We start from the raw sequence: 20,248 nt of genomic DNA, 5'->3' as shown, positions 1-20,248 counted from the left end.
TTGAAGGGATGAATTTGGCTTCACGTGTGAACCTGGTGGGCGCTGCGGGGTGGGTGTTGCTGGGCTGTCGGCATGTTCATACTCAGTGGTCTCAGAGTGTGTTAGGGCTCTTGCGTTGATTGGAAATATTTCAGTTGTGTGATAAGAAGTTAACATGTCCATGACCATTTGGTGAGGTTCAGTGAGGCAGTGACACGGACTGGAGAGAGCCTGGGTTCAGGAAGCACAGGCTGAGTTCTGATCTCAGCCCTTCCGTGCCTGTGCAGCCTTGGCCAAATCACCGAGCCTCTTGGAACCTTGGGTTCTACATTGCGTTAGCAACGTAATAAACTGTACAGCTTTAATGAATGAAGTAGTGGATGTGAATCTGGCTTGTGGTATATGAAGATGTCATCCTTACTGACTTACATTTATTAGGTGGTGTAATCTTTGTTGTTTTGATATCATACCCAGGGCTCTGTAGCCTTCTTTCTCTTCGTAATATCCTTTGCCACCATCCCCTCGTCCACACCCCAACTCAACTCAGTGCTTATTCTTACAAAGCTTTGTTCTCAACTAGTTATCATGGTAAGTTTTTAGGTAATAGATGTAGTATCTAGTGTCTCCAAGAGTGATTTTTTTTTTTAATTGCAAGTTAAAATACAATATAACCGTGGTATAGCGGCATTCTAAAAGGCTCTTTTAGAAAATTCTGGCTGGGCATCATGGCTCATACCTGTAATCTCAGTACTTTGGAATCCCAAGATGGGAGGATTGCTTGAGGCCAGGAATTTGAGACCAGCCTGGCCAATATAGCGAGACCCCATTTCTACAAAAAATAAAAATCATAAAATTAGCCAGGCATGGTGGCATACATCTGTAGTCGTAGCTACTTGGGAGGATGAGGCAGGAGGATCTCTTGAGCCAAGGACTTTGAGGTTACAGCGAGCTATAGTCACAGTACTGCACTGCAGCTGGTGGCAGAGCAAGGCCTTGTCTGCCTGTCTCACTCTCACTCGCTCTCACTCACTCTCACTCGCTCTCTCACTCTCGCTCTCTTTCTCACTCTCTCGCTCTCACCCTCTCACTTTCTCTCTCTTGCTTTCTGTCTCTTGCTGTCTCGCTTTTGCTGTCTGTCTTGGTCTCTCTCTCTCACTTTCTCGCTGTCGCTCTTGCTCTCGCTCTCTGTCGCTTTCTCTCGCTTTCTCTCTCGCTCTCGCTGTCTCACTCTCTTGCTGTCTCCCTCACTTTCTTGCTCTCACTTTCTCACTGTCTGTCTCTCGCTCTCTCGCTCTCTCGCTGTCTCGCTCTCTCGCTCTCTCCCTCACTTTCTCACTGTCTCTTGCTCGCTCTCGCTCTCTTTCTCTCTCTCACTCCCTCACTCTGTCCCTCGCTCTCTCTCTCGCTCTCACACTCTCTCGCTCCCTCACTCTGTCTCTTGCTCCCTTGCTCTCTCTCTCTCTCTCTCTCTCTCTCTCTCTCTCTCTCTCTCCCCCTCTCTCCCTCTCTCACTCCTTCTCTCGCTCCCTCACTCTCTCTCGCTCCCTGGCCGGCTCTCTCATTTGCTTCTTGCTTGCTCGCTCTCTGTCTCTCTCACTTGCTCGCTGTCTCTCTGGGGGAGGGGTGCCCTGTCTTTTGAAAGAAAACACCAAGGGGATGGGGAGCGGTTGGGCAGAGGGATCCTCATGGTGAGGAATCACCCACCCAAAAGGTGGGAGTGGGGAAGTGAGTGTAAACTAATACTACTTTGGCCTTTTGACCGCCTAGCAGGGAGCATGTGAAAGGCACAGTATTGCGTCTGCAAGTATAATAGAACCTTCCATGTGAGTGATAAAAACTTGAGGCAGGAGAATGGCGTGAACCCAGGAGGCGGAGCTTGCAGTGAGCTGAGGTCCGGCCACTGCACTCCAGCCTGGGCGGCAGAGCGAGACTCCGTCTCAAAAAAAAAAAAACCAAAAAAAAAACTTGGTCTGTTGATTGAAAGGACTTAGAGGGGGCTCTGAGGTTACAACATAATACCTGGATAAAGTGGAAATTACTTTAGTGGAGGATTTTTTTACTGTAACCATTGTGACAATTTGTATTTTCAAAAGACGTCTACTATAATATCTCTTCTTCCACATTCTCTGTAATGTAAGATTATCGTTTCCCCATCAAACATTGAGTCTGGCCTGGCGTGATGGATCATGCCTGTAATTCCAGCGCTTTGGGAGGCCAAGGAGGATGGATCACTTGAGGTCAGGAGTTTGAGCCTCAAGCGATCCACCTGATCCAACCTTGAGGTCAGCCTGGCCAACATGGTGAAACTCCATCCTTACTAAGAACCCAAAACAATTAGCCAGGCACAATGGTGCATGCCTGTAACCCCAGCTACTCAGGAGACTGGGGCCAGAGGATCCCTTGAACCTAGGAGGCAGAGGTTGCAGTGAGCCAAAATTGTGCCACTACACTCCAGCCTGGGCAACAAGAGTGAGGCACCATCTCAAAAAAAAAAAAAAAAAAAAATTCAATCTAAATTCTCTCCCCTTGAATCTCGTTTTCCCTAAGTGATGCTCTTGTAACTGCTAGAATGCAGCAGAAATGAATCAGTGTGACTTCCAAGGCTAAGGTACATGAACCCTTGCAGCTTCTGCCTTGGTCCTTGGCAAAACTCGGCTTTCCAGAAAGGTCATTCTTGTGACATTCCCTCTTAGAACCAAGCTGCCATGTTTTGAGAACCTGAAAGGAGAGGCCACTTAAGTACTCTTCTTGATAGTCCCTACTTGAGTTCATGTTTTGGTCACTTGAGCTCAGGTGCCAGAGGTGAAAATGAAGAAGTCATCTTGGAAATAGATCTTCGAGCTGCTGCTGTTTTGAGACACCCTTGGCTATTTAAGTCATCCTAGCTGAGGCCCAGATATAATAGAACAGATGGGAGATATCCCTGCTGTACCCTTTCTAAGCTTCTGACCCACAGAATATGTGGCCTTAAGAAAATGGTTATTATTTTATACCGCTCCATTTTGGGGTGGTTTCTTACACAGCAGTAGATGACGAGAACAACCATTTGACATACACAGATGCTTAGATACCTCTCCTGCAACACTTCCAAACTAGCTTTTCCAAAGTACAGTGGAAAACTGGGAACAGGGGAGCAGTGTGATAAGTGAACATCCCAGAATTAGCAAGAGAACTAGTGCTTGCTACTTCTGGTCTTGAGTAGTGTACTTCCGTAGAAACACTTGAAATCAGATCACATGAATCTCCAGTTTTGCTCCTTTTCCAAAATTGTGTTAGCTTCTCTAGTTCCTTTCCCTTTGCATGCTAATTTTACAATACTCTTGTCTATATCTACAAAAACTCTTGCTGGGGTTTTGATAGAAATTGGCCTATATATCAATTTGGAGAGAATTGAGAACTTCACTATATTGGGTCTTCCAATGCACGAACACAGTATAAGCTCTTTATTTATTTAGATCTTTCATCTGTGTTTTGTACTTTTAGTATACAGATGCCGTCCATGGTATTTTTAGATGTGTACCTAAGTATTCAATTTTAAATTCATACCTAAGTAATTTTGTATTACTGTGTTTATTTTGGTTTTCATGTATGTCTTGCTAGTCTGTAGATGCATGATTAATTTTCGTGTGTTGAGTTTGTCCTGCTGCTTTACTTAATTCACTTATTAGATCTAAAAATGTTTTTGAAAATTCCTTGGGATTTTCTACATAGGCAATCCTGTTACCTGTAAATAGGGGCAGCTTATTTTTTCCTTTCTGTTCTATATCCTGTTATTTTTTTCTTGCCTTATGACACTGGCCAGTACTTCCAGTATTACATTGAATATGAGTATGGATGGCAGACATCCTTGCCTTTTCCCCCATTTTAGTGCAAAAACATTCAGTATTAATGCTTGCTGGTGGAAATAGTACACACGTTGCCCTTGACTCAGTGCTCTTTGGATTCCCTCATCAGATCTGTAACTGGACAGCAGATGGAGATGCTCAGCCTACAGCCCGTTCTCACAATCCAGGGTGTTTTTATCTATTGGGAACTGGTTAACTGAAATGGCATCTTCTCTTATCTTGCTTTTCTGATACATGAAACAAAGTACATTGAAAACTAAACACTATAGAGTGTACTTCTGTCAAGGCTCCTCGTAGCTCAGCCTTCTCTTGTCACATTATGTATGAGATCTGCTGAGGCCAGTATTTAGTGTGACGCCATTCCTTCCACTTCTCTCCGCTCTTTACCCTGCTTTTTCCCAGGAGTTAAAGTCTGTCTGTGGAATAAAGGTCTGAACTGGCTGAGGAGAGAGGGCCCACAGTGAGTGAGTCTGTCCGCTCTCCACCCTGCTTTTTCCCAGGAGTTAAAGTCTGTCTGTGGAATAAAGGTCTGAACTGGCTGAGGAAAGAGGGCCCACAGTGAGTGAGTCTCTCCGCTCTCCACCCTGCTTTTTCTCAGGAGTTAAAGTCTGTCTGTGGAATAAAGGTCTGAACTGGCTGAGGAGAGAGGGCCCACAGTGAGTGAGTCTGTCGGCTGTGGAGGCCAGCCCCACATGGTGCACAGACAGTTGTGCAGATTCTCGTTTGGTGCAGACTTGATTTCCGATCCATGATTCAGACAGTGTGAAGGGTCCATGTCACTCTTTCCAAGCAGGCCGTCTTACCCTCAGAGCATTTCACTACGCATGGCCCTCAGCCAAACTGTAGCTCAGAAGACCTCTTAGACTCTGGCATCAGGTGGTCTCTTCCTAGACTCAGGCATTGGCCCTAGTTTTAAAGTGTTTTAAGTTGAATTTAATTTTTTTATATTTAAATCTGTTTTTATATCTCAATAGGTATTTTAAAAATAAATTGGGAATGTTGTATTAGAGGTACATTGTCAGATGCCATTTTGACTATGAGCATCTAGTTTAATCATTCAATTACTGATTTTGTCACAGGCAGTCCTACCCCCTGCTTTAAATTGCCAAAATAGCAAACAAGCCACTAATTATATTTGCAGAATCTGAAAAGCATGACCAGCAGTTTCTCAGGACCATCACGTCAAACCCAAATGGTTTTGCCACTTCTGTGCTGTCAGGTGTTTGAATTCCTGACTCACTTTGACGATGGCAAAATAAACAGATTCCCAAAGGGGAGACATCTTTCTTCTCATGAATGTTTACTCTTCCCTCATCTTTTTCCCTTTCTTCCTCCCTTGGAGAAATACTGCTTGAGCAGTATTTATGGCTGTTTGTGCATTACCAAAAACTGTCAAAATCTTACACGTTGATAAGTATGAAGTAAGATTATTCATGGCTGCAGGGTCTCCTCTGGGAACAAGATGAAAGGAACTACAGTGATTTGACCTCTAAGTAGGGGTTTGGTTCTGTAATTCAGCATAGGAAATGCATACACACTTCCACAATCTAGAAGGAGCGACACTCATTGGTTTAGAGGGAGGGTAAAGAACTAGCCTTTTCACCTGGCCTTCAGAGACTGTGAGAGGAAGAGGGTGCCGGAGCAAAGAAAGCTCTGAACACATAGGTATCAGACAGAGTTTCTTTTTTAAAAATTTTAATTAATTAATTTTTTTTGAGGCATAGTCTCACTCTGTCGCCCAGTCTGGAGTGCAGTGGCACAATCTTGTCTCACTGTAACCTCCGCCTCCCAGATTCAAGTGATTCTCCTGCCTCAGCCTCTGAGTAGCTGGGATTACAGGTACATGCCACCATGCTCAGCTAATTTTTGTATTTTTAGTAGAGACGGGGTTTCACCATGTTGGCCAGGCTGGTCTTGAACTCCTGACCTCAGGTGATCCACCCGCCTCGGGCTCCCAAAGTGCTGGGATTACAGGGGTGAGCCACCAAGCCAGGCCTCCATCTTTTAAATGGAGTAAATGCTTTTAATTTTGATGAAATCTAATTTTTCCATTTTTTTCTTTTATGAATCATGCTTTTGGTGTCATATATAAGAACTCTTGCCTAACTCAAGGTCATGAAGATTTTCTCCTGTGTCTTCTAACATTTTTACAAGTTTGTATTTAGATCAAGGATCTATTTGAGTTCATGGCCTCATAATTGACCTTGATATAAGTTATGAAGTTCAGGTTGAAGTTTGTTTTCCTTCCTAGACTGGACTAGACATTTTCCAAAGAAGATATCCAAATGGCTGATAAACACATGAAAAGATGCTCAGCATGATTAACCATGAGGGAAATTCAAATCAAAAGCACAGTGAGAGAGCACTGCAGCCCCACTGGGATGGATATAATAGAAAAGGTAGATAACAGGTGTTGTTGAGGATGGTTAAAAATGCCATCGTTACTCCATCGAGTTGTTCTTATGCCTTTGTAAAAAAAAAAAAAAAAAAAAAAAAAAAAAAAGAAGAAATAATAATTGGCTACATTTGTGTGAATCAATTTCTTCAATTTCTATTGTGTTCCATTCATTTTGTGTCTATCTCTTTGCCAATGCCACACTGTCTTGAGTGCTGTGGCTTTCTAGTAAGTCTTAAAATTGGATTGTGTGAACCTTTCAGTTTTATTCTTTTTTAGAACTGCTCAGACTATTCTAATTCCTTTGTGTTTCCATAGAAATTTTGGAACCAGTTTGTCTATATCTACAAATATCAAGCTTACATACCCATGGTTGTCCATTACAGGATAATTTTTGTAAGGGATCCTCTTCCTCGCCTCTTATTTTTAGTAACTCCTTTGTTGTAGAGCAAGCATCAGCAACTATGCTGTGAAGAGCCAGGTGGTAAATATTTTCAGCTTTGCAAGCCACGCATCCACCTATTTAATTGTGCTCTTGTAGCTTGAAAGCACCTGTGGACGATATATAACTGAATGGACACAGCTGTGTCCTCACAAAACCTTATTTACAAAAGCATGTCGCTCGTGGGATTTGGCTGGTGAGGTGAAGTTTACCAACCTCTGCTATCACCTCGCTTTCTCATGCTTCTGCCTCTAAGCAGTGCTAGCTACTCTGCCACAACAGGCTGTGTTTTCTCTTCGAAAATCTTCAAAGAAGAGAACATCTCTGCTTCCCAGAACCTCCCAACAGCTGCGCTGTGAAAACCCATCCTGTGACTTCTTCAAGGTCTGTGGGCTCGGAGTACTTTGGCATCTGTAGTGATTGATTTCAATAAGAGTACCAGTAACACTAAAATATATGTCAACAACAACACATAAGTATAGTGTTAAACAACATTGTAGATACAGATACATACAGCTTGGTGAGCTCACTGATGCCAAACTATGTTTCATCTTCTATCTTAAAGTACATTGTGCAGATTTTTATTCATGTTTAAGTTTTGTAACTCTCATCTTTTCTTTCCAAGCAAGGGAAGGGTATGTAGGTATTTTTGAACCACAGTGTTCCTTTCTTATTGATTTAACACTCAATCTCTGAGATCATTAAATCCCTAGATTACCTATTAACCTGACTGCTCTCTGCAAACTGGCTTTGTACTAAGAAACTAACACAGAACACTAAATCAGTTTTTCAGATGTTTAAAATTATTAAATAAATCATATATTGTGAAGGATATATAAGTCACAGATGAACTGTTTAAGAATAGTAAAGAAAGTATGTTACTTTCTCAGGCGCTTTGTGGATGTAGAGAGGCTTTAGAACGCTTGAATTCGACTTTCTCCTACTGATGTATATGCTATGATCATTGTGTATTTTAATTTTTTACCATATTGTTAACCCACAAAAATTATTTTGTCCGTATTCATAGATTTGCCCGTATTAAGCATTCTCTTTGTCCGTTTTTTCTTGTATCTTACACCATCCATCTGGGATGACTTTCCTTCTACCTAGAATGTTAGAAATTCCTTTTGTGAAGATCTGGTGACACATTTTCAATTTTTCTTTGTCTAGAGATATTTTTATTTCATCTTTATCCTTTTTAAGAGATTTATTGAGAGAATTTATACAGCTTACAATTTATCCGTTTAAAGTGTATACTTCAGTGGTTTTCAATATATTTAAATATATGTGCAACCATGACTACAGTCAATTTTAGAACATTTTCATCATCATCAGAAGCCCTGCACCCTTCAGCTCTTCAACCTTATTCTTGAAAGATGTCTTTTGGGATGTAGAATTCTAGAGGAGGAGTTTGTTTTCCTCCGGCGCGTGGGACATGTCATTCCACTGGCTTTCAGCTTCCACTCTTGCAGCCGCCTGTCAGCTCTCTGTGACTCTTTTGAATATAATCTGTTTCCTTCTGTTATCTGCAGTCATGTCTTACTCACCATTCCAAATAAGTTGGCCAAAAGGAAGGATTTCCTACTAGACCCCATCCTGCTGGGGAGACAGTGGACTCGCTCTTTGGTCCCCCAAGCCCCGCCGAGCAGGGGAGGACGGAGACTCCAGGCAGACCAGCAGTTGGACCATTCTGCTTACTTGTCAGGAGTCCTTCTTCACTCACATTTTGTCCTGACAGTGCCTTACTATTTTGCCAGCATCTTACTGCTTTTTAGAATATTTCATCAAGCATGTTGCATTGTTTTCAGTATGTTTCCATTGAATCAGTATAGCTACCATGCCTGCTGCATGTCTAGGAGTAGAATGTAAACCAGCTTTTATAAACTTGAACTAAAACGTTCAAATAAATTTAAACTTTTCTGAACATTTTAAAATTTCTGCTGTCAGTTTCTTCTTGAGAAATGACCTCAGTGATATGACCATCTTTTGAGGGCTTTAGAACCTTAGAGGTATCTTTTATTGCCCACATAATAAGGGTAGACTATACAGGATAAATGCAGTTTCTGTAGGGAAAATCTCATTACCATTTTTTTCTCAAGGATGTATTAAACTAAATTATGGTTATTTTATACTTCAGTCATGGTAGCCAGTCTTTCTGAAATCCTTCAAGATGTCATCAAATGTTTCATACCCTAAAAAATTAGTGCTGTCGTATATGAGACAGGCAAAAGGACAGCATTATCACTCTTACGAGTCTTCAAGAGGAAACTGTTTACATGAAGTGGAGGACCGTCCTGCCTGCCTGGAAGATGCTGGCCAGTCCTCACCCCTGTGCCACACTGAGGGCCAACCACACAGCCCCTGAGGTTTCCCTTCTGCCAGCCAGGCTGCTCGTGAGCAAGGGAGTGAGGAAATTTTTAAGTCCAGCATGAAATGAAAATAATTGAACACGCTTAATATAAAAGTTACAAATATAGGCAGTAGTTTCTCAGTGTGTTTTCTAGAAGGAAAGACCAAAACCCAGGTTTGGCTCATTATTGGATGCTTAGCCCTATCTGCAACATAAGTCTTTCCCTTAATGAGGACGCTCATCCAGAATCATCTCTACTACTCCAGGCTTTCCTGTGTGTTGCTGCCCGTGCCACTTGTATTTTAAAAGAAACAGGGAAATGTAGAAGGTAGTTCAAGTGGTTTTTTGTTTGTTTGTTTGTTTTTGGCTGTGGAAAATAACCATTTTGATGCTATCATGCTTTTGATTTTAGTGATTCCCCCTCCCCCAGCGTGTAATCTCCATGTGGGTGTAACAGTGCATTCCACTAATTACCATACATTTACTAGCACTGGAAACTTAATACTAGTTTGTGTTTGTATGGAATTGAATACATTTCCAGATGCTCTCCAGTCTCCTATCACATTGTGAATAGTCACTCAACTAATTGGAAGAGCCATGTCTTCAGCCCAAATCTTGTTATCTCCTTCATTCTAATTTATCTACTGCTTTCCTGCCCTCTGTGCTCCTAAGTGTGAATAAGATGGACATTTCAGATAATCAAAAGTCTCTTTTATTCTTATTATCAGATTAAAGATTCCAATAATGGATCATGTGCAAGTAACTCTTAATTGTCAAACTGGTAAGAGTAAGAAAACCCTACTTCTAAAAAAATTATGTATTTATTTTTAGAGAGAGTCTTGTCTGTCACTCAGGCTGAAGTGCAGTAGCACCTCACTACGGCCTCAAACTCCTGAGCTCAAGCGATCCTCCCACCTCAGCCTCCCAAGTAGCTGGGCCTACAGCTGTGCAACACCATGCGTGGCTGACTAATTAAATTGTTTTTTTCCTTTTGTAGAGATGGCATCTCACTGTGTTACCCAGGCTGCCCTTGAACTCGGCCTGGAGCAGTGTTCTCTCCTTGGCCTCCCAAAGCACTGGGATTAAGGGTGTGAGCCATGGCGCCTGGCCTAAACCCCACCTTTTGAGTGAAGGACCTATTTGGTGAAAGTTTTTGAGAGAAGTAGAATGTATCTCAGTTTATGGAGTAAAAGAAATGCAATAAAAATTTCATTGCAATGAGACAAAATCTCACTGTGACGTTGTCCAATTCTGCGTGACACTGCGGATTTTCTTTCTGTTACTCACATAGAGATGGGGGAGTGCAGATCCGTCTTTCTTAATGAGGTGGAGCCAATAGCACATATCATGGACCAAACAAGAGCTGAGGGTTCAGTCTGGGCTGGAACCCAAGTTCTTTTTCTTTTGGAAACAAGAATTCATGGCCCTGATCTCCTGTCAGCAGCAGAGCACAGCAGCAGAGGTGATGGAGAAGCAATGATTCATCACCCACTTGGGAAATAGCGCCTCTCCGGGGTAACAGCCTGGGTTGATTAAGGTCATGGTAAGAAATAGTTCTTGTTCTGAGGTGGTTTCTTGACAGTAGGGCCCATCTTTCCCCTCCCCGGCTTTGGTTTTGTCTCCTGATGTTAGGACCTGCCCCCCCACCCCCAGCAACAAAAATGTATCATATTACAAATAAAGTTATCCTACCACAAAGGCATAAATAACTTCCATAAAACTGCTGCTTTAAATTAAACAGAGCCTAAGGAACATCGGATGACTGACTTGATGTGCCTTTCCTGCCTCTTTGCCCATTTACTCCTGGCACATGACACTGAGTTTCTACGTTTACTTTAAGACTTAAAACAAAGCCTTTTAATGTTGAATGTGGGCTGTTGCTCCCTCTGCTATTATTCTAGCTATCAAGTCTATCTCTAATGTCTTGAAACAACATGGGAAGGCTGTGGTATACTGTTCATTGAATGTGTCATTTTATTTCTGCAGAAGGCTCAAAATTTAGAAAAATTCCAAATCTTTTGAAACTTGAGGCTTTCTACAAAAGTCCATCATTTCTAAAAGTGAAAAAAGTAAAATCCAATGCCCCGATTTATGAAACTTTTCAAATGTTCACAAAAATAGAGTAATATGAACTTTCATATGTCTATCATCCAGCTTCAGTAATTCTTATCAAGATTTTGCCACACTTACCTTATCCGTCATCCTTCTTCTTTTTCCCTTTGTTGAATTATTTTAGTCTTTGTGCAGTTCTTAGCATTTTTGAATCTGTGACTTGCTGTCTTTAGTTTTGAAAATGTTCCACCATTACAGCTATCTATCTATCTATCTATCTACCTACGTATCTACCTACCTATCTATCGCTTCTGCCCCATTCTCTCCTTTGTCTCATTTGAGATTCTGGTTGACACATACGAGACCTGTGCCCCTGTTTATCTCCATTCCATTGTCTCTGCGTATTTTGATGGAGATATTCATTTGACCTCCCATGCAGTTCACTAATTCTTTCCTCAGCTCTGACTAATCTAACGTTAAGCTGTTAAGTTCTTAATTTTAGTTTTCTACTTTTCAGTTCTAAAACTTCCACTGGTTATTTTTTACATAATTTCTGATTTTCTGCGAAAATTATTACCTGTTATTGAAGTTCTCAAACATATTTATGAGTTAAAGTCCTTGTATGAGAACCTTACTATTTGAGTACCTGTAGGTCTGTCTCACTGTCTGTGTTGTTTCTCTTGGTTTTCAGAGAGTTCTTGTCTTTTCGTATGCCGGGTTATAATGTTACCAAATGCAGAACATGATACTGAAAATGTGAGGTAAGTTGAGGCTGGAGATGATGTTGTTTCCTTCAGAGATGTTTACTTTTGCTTCTGGGAATCAGGATAGAAAGAGATCATACCTTAATCCAATCAGGATTTGAAGTGATTCATTCTCTGTAGTGGCCGCTTTATTTCTAATTTACTGTACTGTACCTAGATAGATTGTAGTCCTTTGGCGGTCAGAATCGAGAGCCAGGGATGTTGACTAGGGCTCCTTGTTATCATTGTGGATCCCTGAATTCCAGTTTCTATGTCTCCTTTTCTATGAGACTGCCAGAAACATTGCTCAGCTGGTGAGCCTGTGTCTACTAGAAGATCATCAAAGGGAAAAGCACCAATGAATACAAGGTTCACCTTCCATTCTTTCCATGATCCTGACTTTTCAAGATCTTGCTGCCTCAGTGCCTCCTTGATACCTTCACATAGATTTTTAAAAATACTTTTTGGTCTATGTTTTCCTGTTTTCAGCAGCAGATAATCTGCTTGGTCTGAAAAAAGCTACTCCACCGTTGTGGGAAGCTGAAAATCTGCTGAAGATACAGTTGGCCCTCCAAATTCATGCCTTCTGCATTGAGTGATCTGTGCTTGATTGAACTGGATGCAGAACATGTGGATATACTGGGCCAGCTGTGTTTTTGATCTGCAGTTGGTTGAACCTGCAGATGCTGAACCTGGGGATTTATAACCCGGGGATACCATGGGCCGACTGTAAGAGACTTAAACATCCACAGACTTTGGTATTTGTGGGGATCCTGGAACTAACATCTTGTGCATACAGAGGAGTGACTAGATTTAAGTGAAATCTCAGATACTAGGTTTTAGGTCATTTAATTCATGTGCACCTCAGTTTTGTATTCCTGAAAAATGTGGACATTTTTTCTTCCATCCACAATGCTGTTTCATGCTCAGATTTCCTAGATTATCTCAGAAATATCTTTTTACAGTTGTCTTGGGTGAGTATGGATACACGAGGTCTGCACCTCGTATGTGACTGTTACATCTCCTACATCTCATTTAATCTATAGTATTCTTCTCTTGCTACCATCTTTTTCTTTTGCTGTGATTGACTTGTTGAAGATCCTGGGTCCAGGCTTGTAAAATTTCCCATACCCCAGATTCAGCTGACTGCTTTACTTGTTCCTCTGTCCCTTGTTTTTCCGTATGAAATGGGATTTAATTTTGCAGGCTTGATTAGATTCAGCTTCAGTGTGTGGGGTTTTGTTTTGTTTCACAAGGATAGTTGATAGGTAGTCAAAAATAATTCCTTCTGCATCCGATGGCACTTAGCGTCTAGTTTTCCTACTTTGGTGATGCTAAGATTGATCAGTGGATTCAGGTGGTAACAAATTAATCCATCCACTATACAATTCTTTACTATCCTTTTATCTAATGGTTTCATTGAGTGATATTTTCTCCCCTCAGTCAAATAATTCTCTAGAAGTTGTAAAATGATTTTTCTAATTCCATCATCATTCCACATTTATCAGCTAAAATTCATAAAACTGGAGCTATTTAGCTACTCTAAAATACAATCTAAACAGGCAGATTAAGTTCTCCTTTCAGTTTCAGTAATATATTTTGGATCAGTTTTTTAAAAATAATTGTCTTAACTTTGTGCTGCTATACCAAAATACCATAGATGGTAATTCACAAAGAACAGATTTTTTTTTTTTTTTTCTCACAGTTCTGGAGGTTGGGAAGTTCAAGCCATAAAATCCAAGCCAGCAGGTTGTCTGGTGAGGACTACTCTCCATTTCCAAGATGATGTCTTGTTGCTACATCCTCTGGAGGGGAGGAACACTGTGTCCTTACACAGTGGAAAGCAAACAAGCTGAATACTTCGTGAAACCTGTTTTATAAGAGCTTTAATCCCATTCGCAAGGGGAGGAGCCTTGGTGACCTGATCACCTCTTAAAGGCCCAACCTCCAAACACTGCCACACTGGCCATTGAGTTTCAGCATCTGCATTTTGGAGGGAACACATTCAAACCAAGGCAGTAGCCCTGAAAAACAAAGGCGTTTTCCTACCCCGTAAATGCCAGAGCTGCTATCTGAATAATGCGATTGGTAATTGCGTCACGTAGAACCAATAGATATCAGCAACCTCAGCCTGGCAGGATCTCTGAGATATTTCTTCTCCACGTCCTTTTGACTTCAGATCCCAGTTCCCTGACCTTCAGCCTCCCTGTGAAATATATCAGTAAGATCTTGGTGCTTATGGGTCTGAGTTAAAGCTGGTGTGCACATTTCCTTCTTTTCTGTGCGTGTTTAAACCCATTTCTTCTTATGCACTTATTCACCACAGAAACACCTAAAACATTTTTTTCCAATCTAGGCCAAGCATTCTGGAACATGTGATTGCCAGCATTATACCTATGAAAGGAAAGTTTATAACACCCAAACAAACTGCCGTGTTGAATGATTTCGTTATATGGTTTGCTTGTGTGTTTTTGTGGAGGTGTTTATTTCTGAATCATGGAGTCAGCTCAGACTCCACTGCACCCCCTTGGATCCCCAGATTCTGTTAAATCACCCGCATAACCTTTCTTGTACCAAGTCCTTCTCTTCTGTTGATATTGCCACCATCCTACCTCAAGTCTTTTTGCCTCTAGGGTCTGTTTTCCAATGTTCTTGGTTTTCTATTCTGATGAAATATCCTCAGCCCCCTTTGGTAGTGCCTCACTGCTGGCAAGGGAAGTGCAGAGCTGTAGCTTTGCGCGTGTGCCTCTGCACAGCCTGGCCTCCAGTGCACCTCCTTCCCCACTCCCCTCCTCTGCTGGCCGGACCAGCATGCTCACTGCCCCTCGGCATTCAGCCTCCCGTCCCATCACCAGAGCAAGCATCCATCCCTTCCCTTGTCCGAGGATCCCATCATCATCTCCAGTGGAAACCCGCCGAGACTCTGCCACTCCCCTGATCACTGTGGTCCCGGCTGCTCCCAGAGCACACATTGTCTGTGCCCTGGTCAGGTGGCTGTCACACGCCTTTCTGTATCATGATTTCATTTGCTTCACCTGCAAACTACATGCTAACCAAGGGCAGGGACTCACGTTGGACTTCTGCAGATAACTTACGGGGCCGGACCTGGAATCCAGCATGTCATAGGTGCACCTTCCCCTCACCTGCTCACTCCGACTCCTGCTTTAGTCCTCACAGTCCTTGGACACACCTGATTGCTGCTTCATTTTGGACTCTAATCTTGGTCTTTATTTTTGACAGTCCTGTCAAAAAGATGGCTGTCTTTTTGTCCTGTCAAGACTACTACCTCCAGGCCCTCTTCTCTCCCCATCCCTGCTCTACACCATAAAGTGGATGGAAGGCCACACCCTTGGAGAATCTCCCAGCAGGAGTGAGCTTGACCAGTTCTCCTTGGAGCTATACTCCAGCAAGAAATCCTGATTTTTATTCTGTATTGCAGCTGGGAGGCCTCCAGAAGCAAACCAGGCCTGCCATCGGCAGCCCCACAGAACTGTGAGACTGCCCTGTAAATATTTATTTGGAAGTCCCCCGTTACAAGTGCTTCCTCCTTCCTCATGCTCTCCTTAGTAAGCTCTACTTCATTTTGAAATATCCGAGTGACCGGGGCAGGTACCTGTCATGGCGTAATGATGCACCGCTTTCTCTGCCGTTGTAGAACTGAAATTTTCTTTCCTTCTTCTAACTGACAGACAGCCACTTTGTGGAGTGATTGTTAGTGTAAAATCACTTTTTGACCTTTAAATTTAATGATGCCACATTCATAGCAATAATAGAACACCCCAAATCCAGGTGTGCTTTTCAAGGAAAGTGACCAGGGCCATTACCCTCTGATAATGGCGTCCTGCACTTACGCCCTTTGTCTGGGGGTCTTAACGTTATTTCTACACAAGTAGGTAATGATGTTCGTTTTGTAAGGGGTGAGAGGTAAAGTGATGAAGAAAAATCCAGGACCCAGGTGTCTCCTTTGTTGTTCCCCGTTCTGCTCCCTTTTCAGCTTCTTTTTTTTTTTTTTAAGATGGAGTCTTGCTCTTGTTGCCCAGGCTGGAGTGCAGTGCCGCAATCTCAGCCCGTTGCAACCTCCACCTCCCAGGTTCAAGCAGTTCTGCCTCAGCCTCCCGAGTAGCTGGGACTACAGGCATGTGCCACCACGCCCAGCTAATTTTTGTATTTTTAGTAGAGGCGGGGTTTCACCATATTGACCAGGCTAGTCTCAAACTCCTGACCTCGTGATCTGCCCACCTCGGCCTCCCAAAGTGCTGGGACTACAGGTGTGAGCCACCGCGCCCAGCCCCTTTTCAGCTTTTTAAAAGAGGCATGCCCAATCTTCTGTCGGTTTAAATACTTTCCTCCCAGGTACTGCTTTCTGCTTTTTGAAGAGCATGAATGAAAACAAATGTTTCCATATCACATTTCGTGGGGGGAAGAGTTAAGATTCAGCGAGAGGGAATGCTTTGCCGATATGTGTGCACTTGTCAGAGACCATACCTGTCTCTCCTGGTAAATCTGCCTCATCACTATTACATAATAGAGCTTAGATGGGGTTCTCTGGGCTCATGGATGAAAAGCAGTTGGAACAGTGCCTGGCACATGGCAAGCCCTGTATAACTGATGGATTCTAGGATTATCTTACTGATGTCTGTGGGCAGGCACCTCCGTCCCTGGAGAAGCCGCATTTAGACTGAGCCCTTGCTCGTTCTCTCTGATGGTTGGGATACACTTCCCTTTTCCTACCCAGCCAAGCCTCTCCAAATCCTTGGGGGCCAGTGTAAGTCCAACTTCCCTGCTCCAGGAAGCCTTCCCCGGTCCAACCGTCAGTCACCTCTTTGTCTTCACAATACTTGTATCATTTTCTCAGTTCAGTTCAACAAACTTGAACATCTAGCGTACATTAAGTTATGCCTTGCTTGGGCGCTGACTCATGCTCCATCATGTAACCTTGTTTTAACTCCTGCAGGAATATGTGTCTTGTGTCTAATGGGATGATTCAGCCTTAAGGAAAAAACTTCTTTTTTTGAGACAGGGTCTCACTCTGTCACCCAGGGTGGAGTGCAGTGGTGTGAAACTGCAGCCTCAGCCTCCTGGGCTCGAGTGATCCTCCCACCTCAGCGCCCTAGGTAGCTGGGGCTACAGGCATGCTCCACTACACCTGGCTCATTTTTGTATTTTTTATAGAGACAGGGTTTTGCCATGTTACCCAGGCTGGTCTCAAACTCCTAAGCTCAAGCAATCTGCCTGCCTCAGCCTCCGAAGTGCTGGGATTACAGGTGGGAGCCATCGCACCTGGCCTGAAAAGCTCATTTAAACTGTGGTTTTGTGTGTGTGTGTGTGTGTGTGTGTGTGTAGGCATTTCCCCCAGAGACAATTGTGCGTATGCAGCAGGGGCTCAGTATTCTCTAAGAGTCGGGGTAGGGGGTATTGATGCCAGAAGAGGACAAACTGCTCATATTTGGTTAAATTCAATGTAAATTCTTGTTGAATTGAAGTAATACAGCTCTTCGCAGGGTCTGAAACACCCCGTAGCTGGAGGTGTGTGCAGTCCTCTTTCTTTGGGCCACGACGACACCGTGTTCTGTTCTGTTCTCTGTGAAAGGCGTGCAGTGTGGATTGAGTTCCTCCTGCATGTCAGACGTCGTGGAGAACGCAGATGGGGTGCCTGAATAAAAAGCATTATAATCCAGTGAGATGATCAATAAATACACACGTGCTTATAAGAAAGGTGTTCCATGATGGACTCCACAGCTGAGATTCAGTCAAAGGGCTCTGCGGTTAAAAGGGGGATGTGGTAGTATCTAGTTGGGGGATCATGAAAACTTTATTTATTCAACAAATATGTATTGAGAGGCAGTCTTCTGTTCCAGGGCTCTGCTAGTGCTAGTGCTAATGCTTCATGGAAGAGCCTGGAGGAGAAGATCAGCACCTGTTCTCCGCGCCCCATCCCTCCCAAATATCAACGCAGAGCTCCAAACTTCTGTTTCTCTTCTCTAGTGTTTATGAGGGAGACCGTCTAGTCCTATCATTTTTTTTCCCTAACACAAAACGCGGAGGAGCTGGAGACCAATTGTGGATTGTGGATTAATTCCCCTCAGTGCTGCGTTCTCCTGGATTGCAAAGCTAGTTTCCTCATTAACATTCACAGCTGGTGTTTGCTCCTACTTTCATAGTCTCCTGACGAAATGCTGACTGCAAAGGTGAGAGCCGCTGACACTGTTTGCTGTGTGGTTTCTTCCAGGATTTTTTTCCCAGGAAGCCATCCCGTCAGAGGGGTTCAAGTGATGAAAGTTGGCAAACTGCAGCTACATCAAGGCATGTTTCCCCAAGCAATGAAGAATCTGAGACTGGTGAGTGTGCCAAGATCTCACGTAGTTCTGCCTGGCATCCTTTTTTTCTGCTGTTGCTGGACCCCTTTGTTATTGGTTAGCAGCTCTACATATGTGTGCATGCATACACACGCATGCCCAATGTGTGCTGGTAAATGTTTAACAACCACTCTGGGAAAAAAACCTGCTCTGTGACATTTGCCTATTTCTGTGATGCAGGCATGCCAACCATGGCCGATTTTAAATGTAGAATCAACATTCTTGTAAAAATAATCTTAACAATGACTCTCGCACCCTGGCGCAAACCAGCCTCAGAATACCACTGCTCCTGTGCCCTCTCCACAAGGTCAACTCGTTTGTGCCTCCTCCCCATTGCCCACGGAACACAGTCTATATCCCTTGCATGGCAAGCCCTCGACCCTCTTTGTGGCAGATCACCTTTGCAGCCTCTTCTCCCCGCCCTTCCTCTCTCCCTTTCCACCCACCCCGTGCTCACCGCTGCTCACCAGGCCCCACTGTGGCCCTGAACTTCTCACTCCTCCGTCTTCACAGCTGTTTCCTCTGCCTTAAACGCTCTCCCCATCACAACCCCTGGGCTTGACAGAACTCTGTAATCCTTTAAGGCCTAACTCCAGTGTTACTCTGCTGCCCTACCCCTGCAGCTCTCTGCCCACCCTGCCAGGAGAGCGCTTTTCACATCGCAGTGGGCATACCTGATGGCCACCCCTACCCCTGCAGCTCTCTGCCCACCCTGCCAGGAGAGCCCTTTTCACATCGCGGTGGGCATACCTGATGGCCACCCCTACCCCTGCAGCTCTCTGCCCACCCTGCCAGGAGAGCCCTTTTCACATCGTGGTGGGCATACCTGATGGCCACCCCTACCCCTGCAGCTCTCTGCCCACCCTGCCAGGAGAGCCCTTTTCACATTGCAGTGGGCGTACCTGATGGCCACCCCTACCCCTGTCCCCAGGAGAGCGTGAGGACTTCGTGGTTATCTTGGTAACCAGCTCAGTGCCATGCAAGGGATCTGGAACTTAGGAAGTATTCATTATTGGGAGAAGGAGGAAGGAGGAAGGGAAGGAGGTCAGTGAACACGGTTCTAGCAGTAAGTGTCAAGAAACTAAATGGCAGAACTGGTTTAGGGTTGAAATACCTTGTTAAAACGCGATGGTTAGTTTCACCCGCTTTTAGGGAGTCTCCTCTGCCCAGAGGAGCCCAGGGCTCTCTGCTGTCTGGCTCTCCCACCCCAGCAGAACTTCCTCTCCCGCAGTCCATGACCCTTCCAAAGGAGAGCTCACATGCTCACCTAGCCAGGCACCGGTGGGTCATATGGAGACCTGGTGTGCGGGCATCCTAGGAAGCACCTGACACTTGAACAGGACCCTCTGGGCCGCCATGCCCTTGTGTGCGGAAGAGGGGCAGTGGAAGGATCGGGCATGAGGGTTGCTCAGGGCGTGTCCGGGGGCCAGCTGATCCTGTAACAGTGGCAGCCGCCCACAGGGACCTGAGAGAAGTGACAAATGCCTGAGGGATTCTTAAAAATAAGATTCCCCCATGCTCATTTTTGCCCGATGCTAGCCAGAGTGCCTTTATTTGATCTTTAAATAAAGTCAGCATGTGGCCAACAGGAGTAACACTCGGATGTCCTGAAGGCACTCAGCTCTTCCTGTTGTTTTTATCAGGTCTGGCATATGTTTACCCAGGCTGGGGGAACAACACCACACCGTCTGTTGCAGCCTCAGGAAGAACTTTCCTTTTCCGGTCTTGGGGGTACTTAGCCAGTGGAATCAGCGAGGTACAGAAGATCCTTATTAAGGGCTTACTGTGTGAAAGTCTTGACAGAAAAATGACGTACAGGAAATTTCCTAATGTACGATATCCCCAACACAGGGCCACCTACAAGCAGGTGTTCGTGAGTGATCAAACTAGACCTTTGTGTTTGTATGGGACTAGAAACTGTGAATACTGCTCGTACATACATGATACGTGATCATACTTAGTCCTCATGACAGGTGACAGCTGTATGAGGTCAGCGGGACAAACAGGAATTCCTTCCTATTTGAAAAATGAAGGCGCTCAGGTTTGGAGACATGCGAGAGCTCCCCTAAAGTCACACGAGGCAAAG

General features: G+C 44.0%; 1 protein-coding gene across 1 annotated transcript in view; it reads left to right on the top strand.

The window, feature by feature from the left end:
• Positions 1-20,248, top strand: part of SMYD3 (SET and MYND domain containing 3) — a 735,177-nt gene that overhangs the window by 695,401 nt on the left and 19,528 nt on the right. Inside the window, exon 14 of the mRNA XM_011955728.1 lies at positions 18,036-18,144. Within this exon, the coding sequence (XP_011811118.1) occupies positions 18,036-18,144 (109 nt within the window). The remainder of the gene's footprint in view (positions 1-18,035; positions 18,145-20,248) is intronic.

Source organism: Colobus angolensis, unplaced genomic scaffold (genome assembly GCF_000951035.1).
Source record: "Colobus angolensis palliatus isolate OR3802 unplaced genomic scaffold, Cang.pa_1.0 Scaffold40, whole genome shotgun sequence".
NCBI classification, from domain to species: domain Eukaryota; kingdom Metazoa; phylum Chordata; class Mammalia; order Primates; family Cercopithecidae; genus Colobus; species Colobus angolensis.
This window is presented reverse-complemented; position numbering and strand designations above follow the sequence as displayed.